This window comes from Dunckerocampus dactyliophorus, chromosome 20, assembly GCF_027744805.1.
Source record: "Dunckerocampus dactyliophorus isolate RoL2022-P2 chromosome 20, RoL_Ddac_1.1, whole genome shotgun sequence".
Classification (NCBI taxonomy): Eukaryota; Metazoa; Chordata; class Actinopteri; order Syngnathiformes; family Syngnathidae; genus Dunckerocampus; species Dunckerocampus dactyliophorus.
This window is the reverse complement of record NC_072838.1, coordinates 8,882,596-8,906,136: the sequence shown is the minus strand read 5'-3', so window position 1 is coordinate 8,906,136 and position 23,541 is coordinate 8,882,596. Positions and strand designations below refer to the sequence as shown.

General features: G+C 40.7%; 1 protein-coding gene across 3 annotated transcripts in view; it reads left to right on the top strand.

The window, feature by feature from the left end:
- Positions 1-23,541, top strand: part of samd12 (sterile alpha motif domain containing 12) — a 135,060-nt gene that overhangs the window by 38,483 nt on the left and 73,036 nt on the right. For all 3 annotated transcript variants that reach the window (XR_008567114.1, XM_054763036.1, XM_054763037.1), the window contains exon 4: positions 7,113-7,253. Coding sequence is in view for 2 of the 3 variants with exons in the window: in XM_054763036.1 (XP_054619011.1) it covers positions 7,113-7,253 (141 nt within the window). In the remaining variant the exon portion in view is untranslated. The remainder of the gene's footprint in view (positions 1-7,112; positions 7,254-23,541) is intronic.

Here is a 23,541-nt window from a genome sequence, read left to right as displayed (position 1 = left end):
GTGAAGCTTGATGGGGGAGACTCAGGAAATGAACACTTAGTCAAAGAAACTTGCCTGATTTATTAGAGCATGCATGGAAAAACATCATTTCAGAATAGGTGGAACTTTTTGCATCCATGGGTCACCTTGAATGGTAAGTCAAGAATTAATAATTTATATTCATTTAACAATTTATTGAGAATGACCAAAGTAACATAACACTTTAATTCATGGCAAATGCAAAAAAAAATATTTTTATTATTTTTTAGTAACACAATTCAAAAGGTGGTCCATAGCTGATTACTGTACAGTGAGGTTGAGTTTATCTGCATTCTTAAAGTGCTCATGACAACAAAAAACGTTTGACAACTATAAAAATACGAGTGAAACTGAAGTTGTGGTTATTACGGGTTTTCTGAATCACCGCCATCTTGGCGGTGACATCACGCTGTGGACACTTTCCGCCAACCAGACTCATCAAAACACAGCCATAGACGCACAGCAAATCTAACAGAGAAAGGTTAAAAACAATAACACAATAATAACATCACGGATATTGTGTTGTGATGAATAGTTACTAATACATTGTGACTACATACTGTACATGTGTATACAGTGAAACCTTGGTTAGCATCATTAATTTGTTTTATGTCTGACTCTAACTGAAACGGACGCTAACCAAATCAATTTTTCCCATAACAAAAAATGTAAATCCAATTAATCCGTTCCGGAAAGCCAATGATTAAGCAAAATGTTAACAACAAACACGTTTTTATAGTTTTACAATTATAGTTTGGCATGCAGAAAAAAAATTTAATTGCATATAAATGCATATAAATGATGAATGAAAAGTAAAAATGAATTATTAAGGTTACTTTTACCTTCATTGAAGACGTGATTCTTGACATGACTGAAAACAGGAAGGTGGTGGTGGTTGATATTGCTGCCACATCGTGTCTTTGGGAACAGTCATGTCACCAATTAATGTAAAAGTAACCTTAAATCTTCATTTATGTCTTTTGTTTGTCATTTATATGCATTTTTATGCTTGCAAAACTAGAATTGTAAAACAATAAAAATGTGTTTTGAGTTAACATTTTTGAGAGCCAACCGCTGACGGCATAGGCGGGTGACGTAACTTACGAAATCCTGCGTACTGTTCAGTTTTCCAATATCGTCTGATGCCAGGAACAAAACCCTTTGTCTCTTTATTGGCCAAAATTTGTTTATTGGGTTTATGCACATCAAAATAGGTAACAACGACCATATGTCATCTCTCGCTGACCACTGTTCCATCCCTTGTATTATCCATTGTCCATTTATGTTACATGTACATGATATGCCCATATTTGGTTTCATAATAATTTACCAAACAATTTGGTCAAGGTATTTATACTTATAGCGACGCAATTTCACATCCATTTCAATTGATTATATGGCTCAGTCTTCTTTTCTTTGCTGCAGAACTTGTTGCATTATAGTCATTTTCATTGCCAATTGGTGATGATGCATCTTAACTAGGTTTGTCATTTTGCTCCCCGTGTGGTTGTACAGAACAGAAAGAGCTCCTTGCCGTTGAGGAAAATTGTCATAATGTCTTGTAACCACACCTTAAGGGTACTTAGCTGTCCTTAACTATTCTATTACATGGCAAAATGGTAGGAGAAAGCTTTGCATCCCCTGAAGAGCCACAGTTGATTGAGCAAATGAGTTAAGAGATATGAAATCACAGTATTTCTACTGCTGCTTTTGTTGGGTTTGTTCCATCATCATCACGGTATACAAAGGTATACAAAAAGCACTGCTAATAAAAGATGTAACAGGAACTAATAACTAAAGACGTGGCTGAGAACCAAGCAGGGCATGAGAGAACTAAAGTAGCTGCTGAAAACAGAGCAAGCAGTTAGCAATCACAAAAAAACACGAAAGAGTACCTGCTGGAGGTAGCCAGGCAGGTAGCGCAGATTCTCACAACACGAGCGAGGATGACCAGAGAGTAAGTACATCGTATAGCAACATACAAGACACAGAAATGTAGCAAGCGGGTGAGGAGCAGAGAACAATCTGGCAACGAGTCGAAGCAGCCGACCAGCTTGAGTCCTAACAAGCTGCAGGTGTGCGAAGGTGACTACGCTACTGCGGGGAACCCAAGCACTGCAAGAGATGGCAGAAAGGTGGCAGCAGAGCGACGACACAGCATGACCGTAAATGCAATTTTTTTTATACCATTATTAGCGTCCTATAGACAAAGTAACGCCCCTATAGTCACCTATACACTCATTGTGGATGTAATCAGGGAAAATAAGCCATTTTGGACATATAGTCATGGAAAAAATGATTAGACCACCCTTGTTTCTTCAGTTTCTTGTTCATTTTAATGTCTGATACAACTAAAGGTACATTTGTTTGGACAAATATAACAATGACAACAAAAATTAGTGACAAAAAGTTACATTTTTTGGCAGCGCAATGCTATAGCTATTCATGTAAGCACACGTGATTTTGGTTATTATCAAGAAAACCATGGAAGTTCTTAGATATCAGCTCTTAAATTCAATTCTTATGAGCTATATTTGTTGTCATCATTATATTTGTCCAAACAAATATACCTTTAGTTGTACCAAGCATTAACATGGATCAATAAACTGAAAAAACAAGGATGTTGTAATCATTTTTTCCATGACTGTATATTAACACCCGTGCTCGTGTGTAAATGTCTTCCGAACATGCGGACAGGAAGTGACGCCAGGGGCTCAGAGTTAGGTTTTAGCTGGCGAACAGCAGCAACATCAGTAGCCCGTGTTATTATTAGGATGATTATGATGTATAATGTTAGTATTATTATGAATATGTTGTTATTGTGCCTTTGTGAGATAATTATAAAATAATAAAAGCCTGTCGTTGATGATGAAGTCTAGTGCGTGTTACGATTGACACTTAGTGGACAGTGTAGACCACATTTCATTAACGTCTTGTATTGCCTTCCACTGTGTTTATTTAGAACATTTTTATGCTTGAAAATGCCTAATTTAGGCCAATACATAACATTCACTTAAATATGGCTTTTTTTTTTTTTTACTGTAGTCAACCATGAAACAGCGATCATTTGTCAATTAATTCGTTTTTGAAAAACCGAGATAGTGAGGGAGTGATGTTTGAAACGCGATGGACCAAGGGACAACTGCATAATACATGACGTGTTGCCTGGACGCATCCCGGTGTGTAAAAACGTATCAAACTGCCGTATTTTAACACCAAAACTTCATTTTTGTATTCACAAATAAATTAAAATAGACTGAAAATCATATGTGTGTATTTAGTTAGTCAGTGGCTGACACAGCAGCTACAATCTCCAAGCTGGAGATAATTAGTGTCCTAACTAAACTCCACTGTTGTCTAAAATAGCACAGTTCTCAATACATACAGGGTATCATATCATTATAGTTGCACATTACTTACAGACACAGTCTACGGCTTATACAGAGCATACCGGACGCTTTATATTTTGGAATGCTTTGTATTTGTATGCCTAACTGTGTCACAGACTCAGCTCGATGAATTATTCCAGCCACAGGGTGTCACCAAAAAAAAAAAAAAACATCTACCACCCCACTTTAACTCGAAGGCAGCACAATTTTAAATTACATATTTATTTTTAAATATAATTTGCACCTGACTATCAGTCGCATGACCAGACAAACTGAAAAAAGTGACTTATGCTCAAGAAGATATTGTATATAAAACTGTTTTAAAATTGTGTTTATTTATTTTGCCGTGGTATAGTCTTAATTTTTCCAATTAGATGTCTTGAAAAGATCTTAAAAGTCTTTAAATTGTTTCCCGTAAAAATGTGCATATACCCAGCATTCTTATATTCTGATTATAGGACTGTATATTTTTCTTTTCGGTGTGGCTCTAATAGTCTAATAGTGAAAAATCTGCATCAACAATAATCCAGACACAACATTTCTAGTTGGGCAGTCATCAGGGTAAAAACAGCAAAGGGAGCAAGTTGTCCCAGTCGCACATAATTCACAGTAATTAGCCTGAATTATTGTGTCATCTGCTGATGCTCACACATGTGAGAAAAGGCACAAAGGAACTGCTAAACAAGCATTAATGATTGCGGAAAACATTGCAAGACTTTTGCAAAAGCCCAAATCCTCCATGTAGAAACCGCTTGCATGATTAAATTATGGATTTTTAATTAAGTAGAACTAAGAAACAGTGCATAGCCCGGTCCTGTAGTATACACTATGTCCCTATTGTGCCAATATCAAATACTTTAAATCAAAAAGTTCCACACTGGCCGACAAAAGGTATCCTCAGCTACACCAAATCAGCTCGTACAGTAATTATTTTCATAGTTGGAGCATAGAAAACTTGTTTACCACCTTGTAAATACGGTTTATAGCATTTCTAGAGCCTTCATGACATGAAATAACACCCTTATAGTCACGTTTACGCTCCTATTACCCAATATAGTAGACACAATACAATAAAATAAGCCGTTTAAGACATAAATAAGACTCATGCTCGTGCGTGTTGCTGTAAATGTGTTCCAGTGCTATGGGAGCTGAGTGGGGGGAGGACAGGAATTGATGTCGGCGGTTCAGAGTTGCATTTTACCTGGGCGTGCCAACAGTAGCCTGTATTAGGGATTCATGTGCCTGATTCAAGATTCAAGATTCAAGAGAGTTTTATTGTCATGTGCATGGTAAAACAGCAGTTATACCATGCAATGAAAATCTTATTCTGTTCATTCTCCCAAGGAAAAGAAAGAAAAACACAAGAAAGAATAAGAACATAAGAAACATAAACACATATACATAAATACCAAGAAATTAAGCAACAACAGAAGAGACATTAATGCAAGTAAATAATACAAATAAATAAATAAATAAATAAAGTGCTATGAGTGTGTGTTGCGTGTGGCGTGTCTGAGTGCTTCATTGAGAAGCCTGATGGCCTGTGGGTAAAAGCTGTTTGCCAGCCTTGTGGTCCTGGACTTCAAACTCCTGTAGCGTCTGCCTGATGGTAGGAGTGTGAATAATGAGTGTTGTGGATGTGTGCTGTCCTTGATGAGGTTGTGTGTTCTGCGTAGGACTGTAGTTTTATAAATGTCTTGCAGTGAGGGGAGGGCTGCCCCAACAATGTTCTGTGAGGTCTTGATCACCCGCTGGAGTGCCTTCCTATCACGTGTTGTACAGTTACCGTACCAAACAGTGATGGAGGCGGTAAGGACACTTTCGATGGTGCATCTGTAGAAGCAACTCAGGATTGTGGTGGACATGCCAAATTTCCTCAGTCTTCTCAGGAAGTACAGTCTCCTTTGGGACTTCTTCAGAATTTGTTGGGTGTTGTGAGACCAGGTGAGGTCCTCGCTGATGTGTGTTCCAAGGAACTTGAAGGTTTTCACCCTCTCCACCTCAGTCTCACCAATAAACAGGGGTCTATGTGGCTCCTTTTCCCTTGTTCTTGGGTCGATGATCATCTCTTTAGTCTTATCTGTATTGAGAAGGAGATTGTTATCACGACACCAAGCTATGAGGTCCGCCACCTCTCTTCTGTATGATGTTTCAACACCACCAGTGATCAGTCCGATGACTGTAGTGTCATCCGCAAATTTAATGATGCTGGTGTTGTTCTGGGAGGCCACGCAATCGTAGGTGAAGAGCGTGTAGAGGAGTGGACTCAGCACACACCCCTGTGGGGTCCCAGTGCTCACAATTCTTGAGCTGGATGTGCGGTTGTGGACTCTGACTGACTGGGGTCTGCCTGTGAGAAAGTTAAACACCCAGTTACAGAGGGAGGGTGACAGGCCAAGTGTGAGGAGCTTATCTGTGAGTTTGTGGGGGCTGACTGTATTAAAAGCGGAGCTATAGTCTATAAATAGCATTCTGACGTATGTGTCCTGGCCCTGTAGGTGAGAAAGGGCTGTGTGGATGGCAGTGTTGACTGCATCATCCGTGGACCGGTTCTGGCGATATGCAAACTGTAGAGGGTCCACAGTTGCCGCCGGGATGCTCTTTTTGATGTGGGTCATGACTATTCTTTCAAAGCACTTCATAACAATAGGAGTGAGTGCTATAGGGCGATAGTCATTCAAGCAGGTCACGTTGCTCTTCTTGGGTACGGGCACTATGGTGGTGGACTTAAAGCAGGTCGGTACAGATGCTTGTGCAAGCGACAGGTTAAATATGTCAGCAAGCACATCAGCTAGCTCTGATGAGCAAACCCGAAGTGCACGTCCTGAGATGTTGTCTGGGCCTGCTGCTTTTCGTGGGTTTGTTTTGTTTAGAACCCTGCGCACATCAGCTGATGTCACCATGAGAGGTGCGTCCTGTGTGCTCCCCAGGTTCAGCCACCCTCTCTGCTCATCAGGAGTTTGGGTGTCAAAGCGGGCATAGAACTCATTCAGCTCATCTGGAAGTGTGGTTTGGCTGGACGTGGCTACGCTACTCTGCTGTCGATAGTCTGTGATGTGCTGGAGCCCCGCCCACATGCGCCGAGGGTCTGAGGTGGAATAGTAGCCCTCCAGCTTCTGTCTGTACTGTCTTTTGGCCTCTCGTATGGACCTCCTCAGGTCATATCTGGCCTTTTTGTAGTCATCAGCGGTGCCCATGACAAATGCAGTCGAACGAGCACGTAGCTTAGCCCTTACATCACAGTTCATCCACTGTTTTTGGTTAGGGTATTTTCTGTAATACTTGGTGGTGGTAACAGTCTCTATATATGTGTGTGTGTGTGTGTGTGTGTGATGTGAGGTCGTTCGAACCAAAGTTGCTGCGACTTGTTTACTGCAATGAATGAAACAGTGTTTATGTTTATTTAATGCATACTTTTTCCCGTTGAGCCTTTCTTAACATTGACAGTAATGGGGAAGGAGTGGTTTGTTGTCACAATGCACGCTTTGTGCAGCTGTGTTGTTATGGAGACGGGTCTCATTGCAATTAGAAGAAAACTTTGTGCATAGTGTGTGTTGAAAATGTTTTTTCTTAATGATTCTTTTTCTTTCCCCCAGCTGCTTTGAGGTATCGGGGTTGTTAATCAGTTGTGGCAGGACTTAACAGGTTGTTTTTTTTTGGACATTTAAACAATTTTTAAAATCACCTACATGTTTTTTTTATTAGGGCGGGCTCTGATGAGATTGACTGACAGAAAACTGGAGAGAATGGGTATCATGCAGGAGGCCGAGAGGCAGAACATCCTGCAGCAGGTCCTGCAGCTTCGTGTCCGGGAGGAAGTTAGGACCCTTCAGCTTCTCACACAAGGTAACCTTTTCTGAAAAGACCCCTTAAAAGCCCTCACACCTTTACTTGCACTGTTTTGATTCAGCGCTGTGTATCATATACGCATATTGAAACACATCACACTGACAATGAGATGTCGCACGTAACGCGCTGAGCTTCATTTATACACTTGCCATCTGTAGTCATGGCAATAGTTGTGTGTGGTAAAGCCCACAGGAGGTGTTGAATCAAAATGGTTACGCAACCACGAATGGTCTGCTTTGATAACCTTTTTGTGTAAAATGATCACTGGCTTGTGTAATTGATATGATATCATGTCAAGGAGGCTCTGGGTGTTGATGATTGGGCTTTAATTTCTGTTTTGTGGCAGAGGTTACAGTTACTTCTCTGAAGGATGCACTTGATCTTTGAGTTTCTTACGTGCGAGTCCACCGCTGTGAGGCACTCATCTACGAGTGGTGTAGGCACTACTTCACACTATCACAGCGGCGTTGATGCACAGATATGAGAGAAAACATCTTGCCAGCGTGTCCGAGACACAGAAGTGCAGCAGTTCTCACCCAATAGCGTCAAATACAAACTTAATTGCAAATACTGTATTTTCTAGACTGTAAATCGTTCCAGAGTATTGTGGCATCTGCCAAAAACTGCATCATGAAGAGAAAAAAAACATACATAATTCACACTGGACTATTTATTTGGAAATGTGTTTCACAAAATTAAAGACGAAGAACAGACATTTAATCTGAAAAGGCAAGTTATTAGCACATTAAAAAAAAGGCTGAATAGGTGTCCGGTATGTTAGCATTACACATTAACAGTTATTCAGCTACACAGTAACATAAAGAACATATGTGGGAGGCTGAATAGGCTACAGGTCCATCAGCACATTCACCGAGCTCCCGATCTCAATCCATAATCACTAAATGGCAGCAGCAGCATATGCAGTAGTTTTCACTAACCTGCGACTGTAATGTTCACTCCTTGGTTCATGTCGGTTTGACTGTAACCAAAACGTACTACAGTTTTTCCAAAAAGAAATGTAAATCCAATTAATTCGTTCCAGATAGCCAAAAATGTTAACACAAAACACGCTTTTATAGTTTTACAATTATAGTATTATATACTGTACATGGAGAAAACACTTCAAAATGCGTATGAATTACGAAATAAAGGGATAAATGAGCATTTAAGGTCACTTTTACCTTCATTGCTATGAGTTATTTCTCACCTTTGTCAAAATGCTGTCACTTGGAACGTTCTTTGGCTCCACTGTGGCTTATTTTTCAGCCGTGATCCAAAGAAAAGCAGAGACTTGTAGTGTAACTGTGTTAGTTAGCAAAGAACTACAGAGTCAACCGCTGATGACGTCATAGACGGGCGACGGAGCTGACTTGCGGTTCCATTTTCCATGTGTTAGCAAGCTAATACGTTGCTAACAAGGACGTTTTGTGATAAAAATGCTTTAAGAACACAGTTGGACTCACATAGTGTATTAATAGCACTCCAAGACGTGCGGCATATTGTACGCTAACAAGTATGGAACAAGTATGTAAACCGAGGCAAAAATGTTTTATATTTTTAAAAATACATTTATGAAATATTCAAGTTCAATAGAAAAATTGACAATAAATATTGTTGAAATACTAGAAAATGTTATCTTTTCTGTTATTTTATTTGACATTCATAAAATATTTGGTGCGCTACTTTGTATCATGGCTTGAAGAAGACTTCAACTGCTAGATCTTTCTGGAACAGATCGAATTTGACCTTTGAGGTTCAATTGTAACAACATGATGGGTGTTATAATGGAGCTAAAACATTTTTGCACAATCACCCGAAATAAACCCCCATCTTCATGTCCTCGCCATCTTTTCCCGACACGCCATAGTTCCCTGAGGGCCGTCATCTTAAACCTTTTTTTTTTTTTTTTCCCTGTGTGCGTCATCCTCTGAGGATTGTGACATTTTTGTTTTCCAAGCCTGCTCCTCCATTTCTCGCTGTCACCTTGTGATTCCCCGCTTCCTGTGTGCAATTCCAGAAGCTGCCCTCTTCTATTAGCCTTACCAGTGGCTCCTCACCACACCGCTACAGCGTTCTGCACGGACTTGTAAGCAGAACCTAGCCGCAGGAGACCAAAAAAAAAAAAAAAAAAAGCAAATTCAAGAGATGCTTGTCGTCAAGAAATATTTATATTCTACCCCATGCTGGTATTCTGTTACCTGAGATGGGAATTCAACACACTCCCTCATATCCTTGTTCCTCTTCCTACCTCTTCATTGCTCTTTGTATTGATTCTATTAGAAACAACAGCCTTCCAGCCTCACCATTAATTATAATAGAATATGCATTGTTCTAATTTAAGTCAGGGTTAAATGCCAATAGGAGTAAATACACTCCATAAAAACTTCAACGCTTTTGGGCTGGTGTGAGTCTGGTCGTATATTCAGTAGACGGCCGCACATTTTAAGTGATTTTTCATTTTTATAAAAAAAAAAAGTACTGAATGTATATTTTATTCGCAGAAAAAACATATCAGTCACCCTAAGTCAGTGGTAATTGATAAATACGTGGTAATACAGGTGAAATGCACAGCATACATGTACTTGCCCACTATTTTCTACTTGTTTCTGTTAGTGATGTCCCGATCTGAGTTTAAGGATTGGGATTGGTTGCCAATATACTGCATTTTGAAGATGGGATAATATCGGCTTCTGCCACGAGATTGGGCTGATCCATCCGGTGGCCGTATCATGTTTTTAACTTTGAGCCACACTCCAACGTGGCGGGTGCAGTAACGCACCTCAAAGCTGGTTGCCGCTCGACTCCCGCCACCCTCAAGAAGAAGACGAAAACGCAACACCACCATGCAGACATGCCCGCGGTGTACAGTACGGTGGTGAAGTTAGTTTCACATTGGACACATTGATGTGTGAACAATATTTGAGGGAAGTAGGTCTTTTGTGTACAAAGAAAAAGTTTTCCATCCTTCGAGTTCAGCTCATGAAAAATGGGAGCGAAAACTATGTTTGTATTTTTTGTTGAGTGTACGTTCTTGTTATATTTTGAGTCATTTTTGTAGTAGGTTATTTTCAACTCTGGAAGGCAGGCAGGACAGAAAATGGTTTATTTCGATGCCCAGGGCGCACACACCTCAAGCTGTTGCCCAGAGGCAAAAACAGCTGTAACCAGTTGGGATCCGAACTCGAGTGAAAGGAAATGAGATGGTGGTGGGGAATGGTGATGAGGCATCAGCGAGGAAAAGGAGAGGTGAGAAGACGGACTGGTGAGAAGAGCGAGGAGAGAGGAAAACAGGAATGTAGTGAGTGACATAAAGGGTGGGAAGAGGGAGAGACAGGAAAAACCTGAGCAGAAAGAGTCAAAGACGCTAGTGGCTCCAAAATAAAAGCACCTGGTATAACAGTTCTACAGCAATATAACCATTGTTACTCATAATAACCAGTAACGAGTTTTTAAGTAAAATTAGCTGACAGTTAGTTACATACTTATCATATTAGCTGAAATAGATAAGGTTGTTCCGATCCGATATTGATATCTGCTAGCAGTCCGATAGATAGATCGATATCAACACTCCTATAGAAGCAGTTCATTCCAGATTTTGCTCCAGCGCTTCTAGATAGAGCCCACATGATCACAACATTGTGGGTTATTTTGCTGCCGTAATCAACAGAAAAGCAGAGACTTGAGGTGAGAAACACTTTTGAATTCAAGAGATAACTCATGGCAAAACACGAAGGTGGCATCCGTGTTGATCTCGCTGCCTCATTGTTGTCTTTGTTAATAATCACATCTTCAATGAAGGTAAGTAACCTTAAATATTCATTTATCCCTTTTATTCATCATTTGTATGTATTTCAAATTGTGTCCTGCATATGAAGCTGTAATTGTGAAACTATAACATCGTGTTTTGTGTTAACTTTCTGGAATGGATTCATTGCATTTACATTATTTCTTATGGAAAAAATGTATTTGGTTAGAGTACGTCTTGTTGGAGTCGGACCTTCTGGAACGGATTAATGATGCTAACCAAGGATTTATATCGCCCATTGCTACCTCTTGGTAGAGAAATACTGAATATTACCCCAAGATGACCATTTATACTGTGAAACATGGAGGTGGAAACATTATGTTTTCGGGCTGTTTCTCTGCTAAGAGTACAGCAAGAGAGGTTGATGGACAAGGCCAGGTACCTCCGAATTTTGAATGCCAACACTGAAGATGGGTCATGGATGGGTCAAACCAAGAGAGGAGTCCCTCAAGAAGACCCACATTGACTCATTCAATACCAAAGTCGTATTTATACGCCCAATCCCAACAACATATTTATACGCCTTTGACGTTTTTTTACGTGAGAGGCAAAAAGAGGTGATGACGCAACTCTCCACTAACGCATTTCACTTCAGAGCAATTTTAAGCCATAAAAATGGCCACGAGGTGGCAGAATTGCATTTGATAAGAACTCGGCAGAGATCAAGTGAACGGAAAATCACACATGACAGGAAGGAGGAAGGGCGAGAGCGTGGAGGAGTGTATATTTATAAATAAATACTTATTTTGATGTAAAACAACCCCTTTTTTGTGTTGTTTATGTTGCTATAGTTGTTTAAATATTTGAGCTGTCACAAAAGCAGTAGTCGGGAACTGATATTTTCCTGAAACTTACCTATGTTCTACCGCTGATTACTAAAGAACGGAAAAAGGTACAAACAAACTTTTTTTTTCTGATGAAAGATGAGAGTCTAATCTTTCCTTTGGTCGGTCCATGTTTATATCGCTGTAGAACAATGGCCGGTACTGTCGGGGTTGCCTTTTGAAAAGTGGCTGGGCTTCAATGAGTTAAGATCCTGGAGTGGATCGACCAGACTAACTGAAAGTTCCTAGCGACAGCCTTGATACCGTCAGGATTTGGGGAGTATCGGTAAAGAAGAGTGGACCAAACACATCCCACAAGCCAAGGGATGTGCGCAACCTTGGTGACATTTTGGGGATATCGCTGTTAAAACCAGAAAGTCCAAGATCTCCATGGCAATGATGACAGCAGGAGAGACACATGTATTATCTTCCAAGGACCGAGAGAAAGGGCTGATGGAGGAAAATGAGAGGGTGAGGTGATAATTATTGCAGTGTACAATGACAAAAGTGGCTAGACGGACAGTGATTAACCTTTAAGTGTTACTGGGCCATGGGAGGGAAATAATTAGATTTTCCCCCCCATGTCAGTGCTGAGAGGACAACAGCTAGTGGAGCACTTAGAGTCAACTGAGACAGAACATGGAAAATGGCAAATATTTTTCATTAATATCTTTTTCCAAATTGTCTGATGAAACTTTCTTGCTGCATATCCAGCCGAAGGATAACCATTCAACTCCGAAACATCCGCTTTATCTTTCCACATCATCTAAAATAAAACGTTTCCTTGACATTTAATGGCACGAATGTGGAATTGTCTGAACTTGTCAGACAGCTAGACTATGCACTCAGGAAATGAAAAGATGCTGTCACCATCATAACATCCATTTGAACACAGCAAAAACAAACCAAAAAAAAAACGTAATAAAAAGGATCGATACATAAAAGAAAGTAATAAACCTCTTGCCTCATGAGAAAACATGATACACTTTCTGCCAGGCCAGTTCTGTTTTTCTCTCACAGGTCTGATTTTCTGAGATAGACGCACAAACAACAATATTCGTTAACCTGAGACAACATGTCACAGGGAAATAGAAGTGAGTTACGGATTTTCTGTACATCAATCGACAATTCTGAGAAAAAGAAACTTCAGATGAATAATGTTTTCTATCAGGGGTCACGACTTGACACGGAAGAGTAGGGGAAACGTGGCCGCAACGTCTGAGCTAAGCCATTATTACTCATCAAAAGCAAGTATAAACCACCACTGAACTAACAGTAAGCTTGTCACTTAGAGAAATGAACAGGGGGTCACTAGACAGAACCCGACCTACAATCGCTGTGCTAACACTCCAAAAAACGAGACCCCTGTTTTATATACGGTGAAACGTCGGTTTGCGTCATTAATCTGTTCCAAAAGATCACAAAAGAAACAAAATGTACAAAAACCAAAGCAAGTTTTCCATTAGAAACAATGTAAATCCAATGAATCCATTCCAGATGCCCAAAAATATTAACACAAAACACATTTTATAGAGAATAGTTTTAATTACAGAAGTTTTTCAAAATACTGTACATATTCATGACAGAGTTAGTTAGAGTTGGACACTTGCAATTCAGTTCACTTCAATTTGATTTATATCGCGCTAACAACAAATGTCAAAGCACTTTACACATGAGGTAGGTCTCAGATCACGCTCCTCATAAGTGAAAAGAGAAACCAACTGAACGCAACATGAGCAAGCAATTGGCGACGGAGGCAAGGAAAAACTCCCTCTGGGAACGAAACCAAGAAACCTTCAGCGGGGGGGGAGGGGCCTGTCTTGACTGGTTGGGTTAAGAGTAGAGAGACAGATGGTAGAGCAAGTGAGTAAACAGGAGAGTCTTTAACTTAGTCCAAGGGACATGGGACATGGGGCATGTCTTTGATGCGGATTTGTGTCAGGAGAGAGAGGTCAGCATCAGGTACAATCATTACACACACTGGCCCGGCTCACTGTCTGTTATGTGTCTCCTTTAAACCATTCCCCATGCAACCTGTACCTGTAACCTGTAACCTGTACTACCTTTGTACATTGCTACGCGTTCTTTCTTGAATTCAAGACAGTTTCTCACCTTCTTTATCAAAGTTTTGGCACTTGCAACTTCTTTACAGCTGTGCAGTGTTCCCTCGCTCTATTGCGGTTCACCTTTCGCGGATTTGCGGAATTTTTTCGGTGCTTCTTTACTTTTTATTACAGCGTATAAACACTGTTCCAGGCCGAGCCCGGCCCTTTAAGAAGAATTGCATTGTGGGAAGTTGAGCGTCTATCTCTCCCCTCTCTCGTCTGTCTGCACCGCCCATTATTTTCTGCGTCCTGATTGGCTGTAGACCATTGTCAATCAATCTCCTTCGTGCCGTCCTGCCATGTCTCCTGCGTCATCGCTAGCTTGCTTGCTTGCCAGCTTGTGAATGAATCTTCGGTTCGTCTGCAGCAATAAGTTTTGACAAGGATACAAAAACGCTATAGCACAGCGGAACGGCACCAGGACGAAAAGCCACGGTCACAGGAGTGAAACATGCGTGAGTGACTTCATCATTTCTTGTGTTGATCATTAAGGTTGATCATTAAAAAAAATCGCGGATTTCACATATTGTGGGCTATTTTGGGAACCCGTCCCCCACGATAAACCAGGGAACACTGTATTCAATTAAAGTCCAACACTACACAAATACACAGTGCGCTTGAACGCCTCATCATAACAAGGCGCACAATGCCTTATAAGTGGAAGGAAGGAGACAGATACTGAGTTGATCAATGTTCTATGTGGATTCTATGGACAAACCACACACACACACATATTAAAGATGATTAAAGAATTCCCTGGCCGAAATCTGACTATAGCATCCCAAATCTGTCCGTTTTGTTTGGGCACTGGTTTTCGCGGAATGGTACGTGCCTAAACGAACTAATTTGTGAGGCGCACAGTTTGGCCGTACAGTAACCAAGACATTTTAACACATTTTTGTTGAAAGCCGAATCGTTATGAAAAACCGGGGTGTACGAAAAGCAAGGTACCAATACATACAATCAGTACGAAAGTCCACCATTGTAGCAATACTTCCACGTATAACTAGTATGTCACTTAGTAGAGTGAGGCTCAAAGCTGAATCGTTAACAAAATGGAAGAAAAAAAAACTATTGTGGAGGGTATTTGTGTTTGTTGTACGTCAGTTTTTAGGAGTCTACTTCCTGGTTCCCTTATGGTTTTGATGCCTCCCCAAAATCTGTCGTCACTGGTCTGTGTGCCACCAATAGTGTTAATTGAGTCTCTCCTTCTAATTACTGTTTTAATGATGATGATGATAATCATAATAATGATAATAATAATAATAATAGTTTTACTGTAGCAACTTGATTGCTGTGGAAAAGGTATTAAAGCAAGACTTTGCACAGGACTGAATATATATAAACTCAAAGCCTTTTACACATTCAAATGTGTGAAATGCACTGACTCGCTCTTAATTAACAGGAATGCAAAGTTTTTCAAGTGTGGCAGGTCTTTACTCATAAAAATAAATCCAATTTGAAACTTTTTTCTGTGTTCAATTTCATGCTTGGGACCATTACGGCATTTGCAGCCCCGCGTTAATAAATATGCTATTAACTGGCTTGTGAAATCATCACTCTCAAAAGCGACTTGAATTACACAGCTGACAGAGCCCCATGAAAGTGGTTTTCAAAGTATGTCGCACTAATCTGTGCATGTAGACACGGCCTCACTCTTTAGGCTTCATTTACTCTAACAAAGACTCATTAAGAGCGACAGATACAAATTCGAAATAAATCACACACACATCTCTCTAAGTTAATTGTTTGTCACTGGTATTGGTCACCAGAAGCGTCTTTTTTAATGTTTATTTTAGTGAAAGTCATTCTTTTGGAGACTCTTTCAGCGTTAGAGGAATAGTTTTTAATGTTGGAATGACTTCCGAATTACACAAAACTGTTCATCAAAATGGCTAATCGAATTTCATCAGGTGCCCTTTTCTTGCGCACTTGCGTCATCATCGCTTTTTGCCTGTCATGCAAAAAAAACGTACAAGACGTATAAATCCGTCCTTGGGAGTGAGCTTTCGGGTTTAAAAACACGTATAAATGCGTCTTTGGTATTGAATGAGATAAAACATTAATGACTTTGTAAAGCCACTCTTGTGATCTGCCACAAGAATATCTCAAGGTGAGTGCTTTTCTCAGCAATTTTTCTGTGATATTAAAAAAGATTAAAAACTAGATCAATTAATTACAGATCATAATTAATTAATCTAAATTTCTGTAATCTCGACAGCACTCATTTTAATGACTATTCTGCTCAATTTACCTGCCACAAAATTCTGTCAAAAAAGTATTGCTTCAGGCACAGTTTAAGCGCTGGCACCATTTCAAAAGCACTGATTTGGCACCGGTGTTGGACGTATGTAAACAATACCCAACCCTGGTACTTGATGTATTGCATTCACAATAGCACATCAAGTTTCTTTTCTAATTAGCTGGACATGTTTTCCAATGCTTTTCTTTTTGTGCCTAATCTCACAAAAAGTAAGTATTTCATGTTGATGCTTGTTGAACGCATGCTGTCTCATAATGGCTGCGTTTTCTGCAACTACAGAGGCATATTTTTTTTGCAGAACTCTGACCTCAGGGCCATTCGCCTTCACAAGGTTGACTGTACTTGCACGGTATTCGGCTTTCATGTATTAGGCAGTTTTCTCAGTGCATTTCCGTTTGGCATCCACAATCTTCTGGGGAGGGAAGTGTAGTAGTCTTACCAAGCTTGCCAAAATACTGTATGTCCTTCCTCAACTGGACTATACATCTTTGTTGAAATGGTCCACTGTAAACACTCAAGGCGCTCAGTGTGACTTCTGTCCTTCCTTTGGGCTTCTCCATGAATCAGACAAGTTGCTCCGGTGCGCGGCGAGCCGAGAGCTCTCATTAGCCGAGCTCTCCCTTCAGGACCTCGGCCTCTATGAAAGCCCTTCTGCCTTATTGTTCCCTTGACTTCATCTGTCCTCGCTCTGCTCCACACCGTCTCCACCCTCTGCTTCTTCCTCACTTATTCTTGCCGCAAGGGAAGGTCAAATTAATTCTTTTTCATCATTTTCTGTCAGTGAGATCCCTTCCTCAGAGCCTTCATCTATGGCTCACTGCCCGAAAGATGCGAAAGTGAATACCTTTGACAAAGAGCGTTTTTTTCCCATACCCATTTAGATGTATATGTAGAATATATCTTTCATAAAATCGTGAACCGCTCCCCTGCTTGGATATCACATCTCGCGGTAGCCTTACAGTGATGTGAACCACTGTGGCCTTTAAATCCTAAATGCGGGGACATGCACAAACTAATAACACGCCTCTGAATTTCAACATGTTAAGACAGGAAGGTGTTTCCTGTTTTAAAAACAATGGCACTTTTCAGTAAGAAATGAAGGAAAACCTGTCTCAATAGTCAAGGTCAGATCAGTTCTTTTAAGAATAAACAAAAAGTTATTGAAAAAGCATAATCCTTTCTGCCAAAAATATGTATCTCCTTAAATTCTCAATAAAGACACATTAACCTCCTACCACTGAGGGCCTCCAATTATAGACACTTTCCTCGTTTCCTTTTCTTTCTGTACAACAAAAGAGCCGAGAGGCAGATGAGCAATGTCAAGGTTAGGCAAAGCATGTTTAATGTAGTTTTAGCGAAAGAGAGAAGTGAGAGGTGCATGAATACCACCATTATATCCTGACTGCCAACATTGACAGTCGTTAAAAGGACCCTGAGGGAGGAAATGCATGTGCAAGTGTTTTAATGAAGCTGAAAAAAAAGAACACCATTGGAATAGAATGTGTGAGAATTTGGGCTGTCAAATTATTAAAATTTTGAATTAGATTAATGACAGTTTATTAATCAATTATTAATGATTAATCACTACTTGCAACTAGGCATGGGCCGGTTACCGTTTTAAAGGTATACCACAGTACGAAAAAGTCAAGGTATCAAAACCACTTTGTGGAAATACTTTGTCACGTCCTGTGTTATTCCTCGTAGTCGAAACTGGGCTTCAATGTATTGCCAAAAGTTGTTAGGCTGCCTCGTTAGCATTGAGCGGCGTATATACATGTATATGTATATACATATCATATATATATCAATGTAATATCAACCGATATTACATTTTTATGCCAATATTGGGCCAATAATATCGGTGGCCCGATATTATCGGACATCCCTAATAAATATGTTTTTGTTTTTTTTTTCTAATGGGCTGTATTCACTGCACTGATTTATTTATTTATTTATTTTTATTTGTGATTGAGTAAATTCGTGAAATAAAGTTAAGTGGGGAGGGATGTCTGTACTCCAATAATTGTCGAAGGTATTTTAAATGTTGAATTTCCAAGCATTTCATTGAGTGCCCAATGATGGCTACACCAGCACTGATGGCTTCAGTTTCACTGAAAAGAGACACATTCATCAGGTTGGAGTGAAACGAGATACCATTAAAAAAGCCTTATATCATTTGCTTGGCACCGTGGACTGGTTCCACTCAGTCTGATGCTGTCTCCAGCCTTCCTGACCACCACCGCGGACATCCAGGAGCCAAGACAGCACGGAGAGAGCCCTCAGCTTCCGAGCACTCGCTTGTGATCTTACAAACCTGGATCAATAGCCAGAGCACACTTTCTGTGCTCTTGAGACTAGTCATCATCCCATAAAAGAACCCAGGCAATGGCTGCAGAATTACTGTCTTTAAATGTAATGGGGGAGAGGAAAAATGGCACTTTTTGCTCTGTTGGTTGTCATGGCAACTACTACGGCATTGTGTGGTGTTGGTATTTGACAGACGACACCACAGTTATTATAATATTATTATAATGACTAATTCTGAATCAGATCTTGCAGTGTTTTCATTTACCAATAGGACGTAGTGTGGCACCTGCCAGCAGCCGCTGTTCGTAATCATCAATTCAGTTAAGTTTGTTGTTCATAAACATGTGAAACAAAAACGAAACAAAAACGCAAAGTTCATCATTTGTTGGCTGAAATGAGGTCTGGTGATAATTTGGTCAAACTGCAAATTGTATGACTTTTGGGGTGTTAAACGGTCAGGACGTCCGTGTATGTCTCTTCATCATCATCATTGAGATACACTCCAGTACACCTAACTGGAGTCCGCCTGCCTTAAGGCTGACAAAGCATATCAGTGTAAAAACCAAGCCGTTAGTTTGAAGACAGGACTTTGCAGAGGCACATATCTGGCCAAGAAGGCTACAAAAATATTTCTGCTGCACTTAATGTTCCCAAGAGGACTGTGACCTCCATAATTCTGGCATATCATAATGACAAGACTCTTTTTAAAGCGGGCAATTGATGGAGACGGTCACTCTGGCTGAACTCCAAGGATGCTATATGGAGATGGGAGAAAGTTCCAGAAGGAAGGTCATAGGAATGTATCAGTTTAACATCTGCAGCACAGCAGCATATATTTACTAGGTTTCACATGAATCTGCTCTTATACGGACATATAAAGGGTCCATTTGCAAATATCTCCGGTTTTATCATTTTTTTATCCTACTCTTGGCTGATAAATATTGAATGCACAATAGAGGAATTGGTTTTATAAAAAAATATATACGGAAGTTAAAAAAAAGTTGTAAGCAACCACATTTTAGTGCTGCTACAAATGACTAATCTTTCAGCTGATTTTTTTTTTACAGTCGACTCATTAAAATGACTAATTACAAAAAATCTGTTTACAGTGAAAACTTGGTTGCCGATAACCCCGGTTAGCATGTTTTTTTGGTTAATGATGAAACTCACCCAGTGTATTAATAACACGACAGGACGCGTGTCATATTGTACGCTAACCGGAAAATGTTCATTCCATGTGGAATGAATGAAGTCCTGTAGTGTTCACTGTGGGAGCGGAACTGGAGGAGCCTGTGGGAGAATGCACTCTGCTGCCCCTCTATTGACCAATGGAGTAGGTGGGTGGGGTTGTGTTATCTATAAGGGAGAGCCCAGCCACCCAAAGGAGAAAACTCATTTTGGTTGCTTGTACCCACGACCATAGGTGAGGGTAGTAACGTAGATCGACCAATAAATTGAGAGCTTTGCCTTTCGTCTCAACTCCCTTCCACCTCAACCGACCGATGCAGACGCCGCGGCAATCCGCCTGTCGATATCGCGTTCCATCCTTTCCTCACTTGTGAGCAAAACCCCGGGGTACTTAAACTCCTCCACTCGGAGATGGCACGCCACCCTCTTCTGGGCAAGAACCATGGACTTGTGCTTGGAGGTGCTGATTCTCATCCCAGTCGCTTCACACTCGGCTGCAAGCCTATGCAATGTGATTTGAAGATCACGGTCCGATGAATCCAGCAGGACCACATCATCTGCAAAAAGCAGAGAGTGGAGGTTTACGCTGTCAAAATGCACTGCAACATCCACCAAGAAGCCCTTTGTGCCAAGTAATCCATCCTGGCAATGTGGTGAACACATAATTCGAGCACCAGGGCTCTACCACACAGAATTTTTTCTGTCTGCCGTTGATGCTGAATACGGGGACCTACTGTGTACTGAAGTGTGCTGGCTCAGTCGTGGCTCCGTGCTACAGCGGTTTTATTCCCTGGGATAAAATATTGGTACATTTATGAAAGAAAAGGACCTGGCATGAACTCGGTGACCCTTTATGGCTTGCAGACCTGGCATTTTTAGTTGATTTCACTGATCATCTGAACACCCTTAACAAGAGGCTACAAGGCAAAAAGCAGTCCGTGCCACAGCTGTATGTTGTATGTGCACAGCAAAGCCTTCCGTGCCAAGCTCCGCCTCGTCAAGTCAGTGTAGCGCACTTCCCCACGCCGGCCGAAATCCAAATGCCAAGCTCTCTGCTAAAATGGGAGAATGCGTCTCTGATCACATCTCTCATTACGGAACTCAGTCAGCGCTTTCAAGACTTGTGTCGATGTTTTCACTGAATTCAGAAGAAGTGGAGGAAAGTCTGCAATTAGAGTTGCTTGAAATGCAGTGTGATGAGTCTCAAAAAAGAAAAATCAACATCAACCGACTTCTACCGGAGCTTGGAAAAGGCCAGGTTTGCCCTGATGAAACGCCACACAAAACGGATGATGAGTCCATTCGGCTCAAGCTACGTCTGCCTGCGAGCAGACATTCTCACTGTTAACACTGAATAAAAGCAGATTCAGAACCACGATGACCGACAGCCATCTCTGTGATGTCCCTTGCATCTTAACCACTAAACTTACTCCTTTCCACGTGTTAACAAGCCCTGTTGTTTGTATTGTTTTTTCTTCAACTTATGTGGCCTTGAACATGCAAGGCAGGGTGATTTTGGTAAAGCTATATAACGAAATAAAAAGTGTGCCATTTCCCCTCACACATGTACAGAGCGCCAAATCTGGCTCTCTCAACAAGACGATTGGACACCCTTGATGTAAGATGATCGATGAACTGATGGAATTGGCGTCACGGTGTAGAAGTTTCACTCGCGTGTCTCACAGCAACTATCATGCATTCAAGGACCACCAAACAAAGTGCAAAATGGCTCGACGGAAAACCATTATCAGTGAAGTATAAAGACGTAAACATGTACAATTGGAAGGCTTTTTTAACAGTGCTACCATGTATGCTGTACATTTTACCCGTATTATCACCGACTTGGGGTGAATGACATGCTTTCTGCGCAACAAAAGTGCTTATTTTTGGTGGAAAAAAAATACTAATTAAAAAAAAAAAAAAGATTTGGAGCAAAAATCCGCAAATTTGCGAGGCCATGAATGCTGAACGTGCAGGGATCCACGGCATGTTACCGCATGTTAGTGCAAATGCAGCACCAGCAGCATTTTACTGTCTGTCTCATTTCACATTTGCAATTACTGCTCATCCTTCAACATTTCAAAATGCATTTAGTCCATACAATAGATAATGGCTTCTTTAATTACAGGGGAGCTTTGAGGGCTTTGCACACTACACCGGTTTATCGGTATTCATACCATTCTTAAATATTCTGCTCATCCTATTTCGTCTCTCAGATACAGAAACAGAAACAGACACTCGTCCAGGACTTTGTCTGCTAATCAGGCACCCGGAGTCCTTGCTAACCGAGACACAAGCAATAAAAGAATATTTGCCTTTCTGAGTCCTCACCATAGAAACACAATAAGGAGAAACAGAGGTGTGCTATATTAGGAAAAAACAAAAGCAGCCAAGGACATGTTGAGAGAAAAGTTGTTAAATGACAGGGTGCATAAAAAGGAGATGATGTATTTTGCCTGTTTGGGATCATGGCTTCTCTATTGATGATTTATGGCAGCAAAAGCACAGCGGCGCACCTGATCATCCCTTATTATTTTAACATTTGTCACTTTAAGGCCAGACGTGATTGATGGGGAACTGTTAATGACTTTGGCTTGGAAATGTTATTACCAGATAAATGGCATACCGTGTTTAAAAAGGGAAGTTATTGGCAACATCCTGTTGTACTGTACTGTCAAACACAACTCAACACGTAGCTTGTTATGACATGCTAGCCCCTTGCTCAATCACTGCAAAAGCATGAATGCATGCCAGGGACTCTCACAAATCGCAGTCCGCATGAGCTCCTCGGGGAACTTTTCTAATTTACCCGAACAAAAATCTCCCCCAGACCCCAAAAGAACTTTATAGTGGGGCATTTCAGATTCCCAGGAAGGTTTGAGGGGTGGACGATAGGGGGGTGCTCTAGAAGACGGACTGGTGGTGGACACTCGCAGCAATTCTATTCACCTGCCATTTTAAGCCAGCCAATTTATTCATTTTATTTTCACAAGCGTGGTTTCGATCATTAAGAGTTTGATGGCAACCAACACCAGTAGGCAGATTGATGACATTAGTTCAGCGCAAGCATATTCAGTTGCCTGTGATGTGATGAGTTCAGCATTTAAATTATTTCAAAGTAAGCCGACACACTCTGCACTTCTGTTGTAACACATCAAATCTAAAACGTTTACAAGTTTATAAGCTGTGTAATGTTTTGCAGCTCCAGACTATTTTTCTTTTAGGTTTTTGGAAGAGGAGGCAAAATGGCTCTTTTGATGGAAGAGGTTGCCGACCCCCTTTGCTAGTGTGATCTAGTTTGTTAGAAAATTAACTTTAAGGAGTGGACAGCTAGCGCACTCGAGCTTTCATTACACACACCGGTCCGGCTCACTTCCTGTTATGTGTCTCCCACAAACCATTCCTCCTGCAACCTGTGTTAACTATAAAGGAATCTTTATGTTGCAATACCATTATAAGAGATGCAAAACCGTTCTTTGTTACAACGTTTTTCTTGAATTCAATAGTGTCTCTTACATTTTTTATCACTGCACTTTTTTTTGTTTTTGCATCTGTAGTTAAGTAAAAAAAAATCACTGATTGATCACACACTTAAAATATGCAGTGTGCTTGAACGCCTCATTTCTGCACGTCGAAGAGTGCTTATTGCAAGGAAGAAAGGAGACAGATACAGAGTTGTTCATCGTTCTGTGTACGTTCTATGAACAAATAAACCACATACACACGGACACGGACAAATGACTAAAGGATTTCATAATCGGAATGTCTATACTGTGGTGTACTGTATGTATGT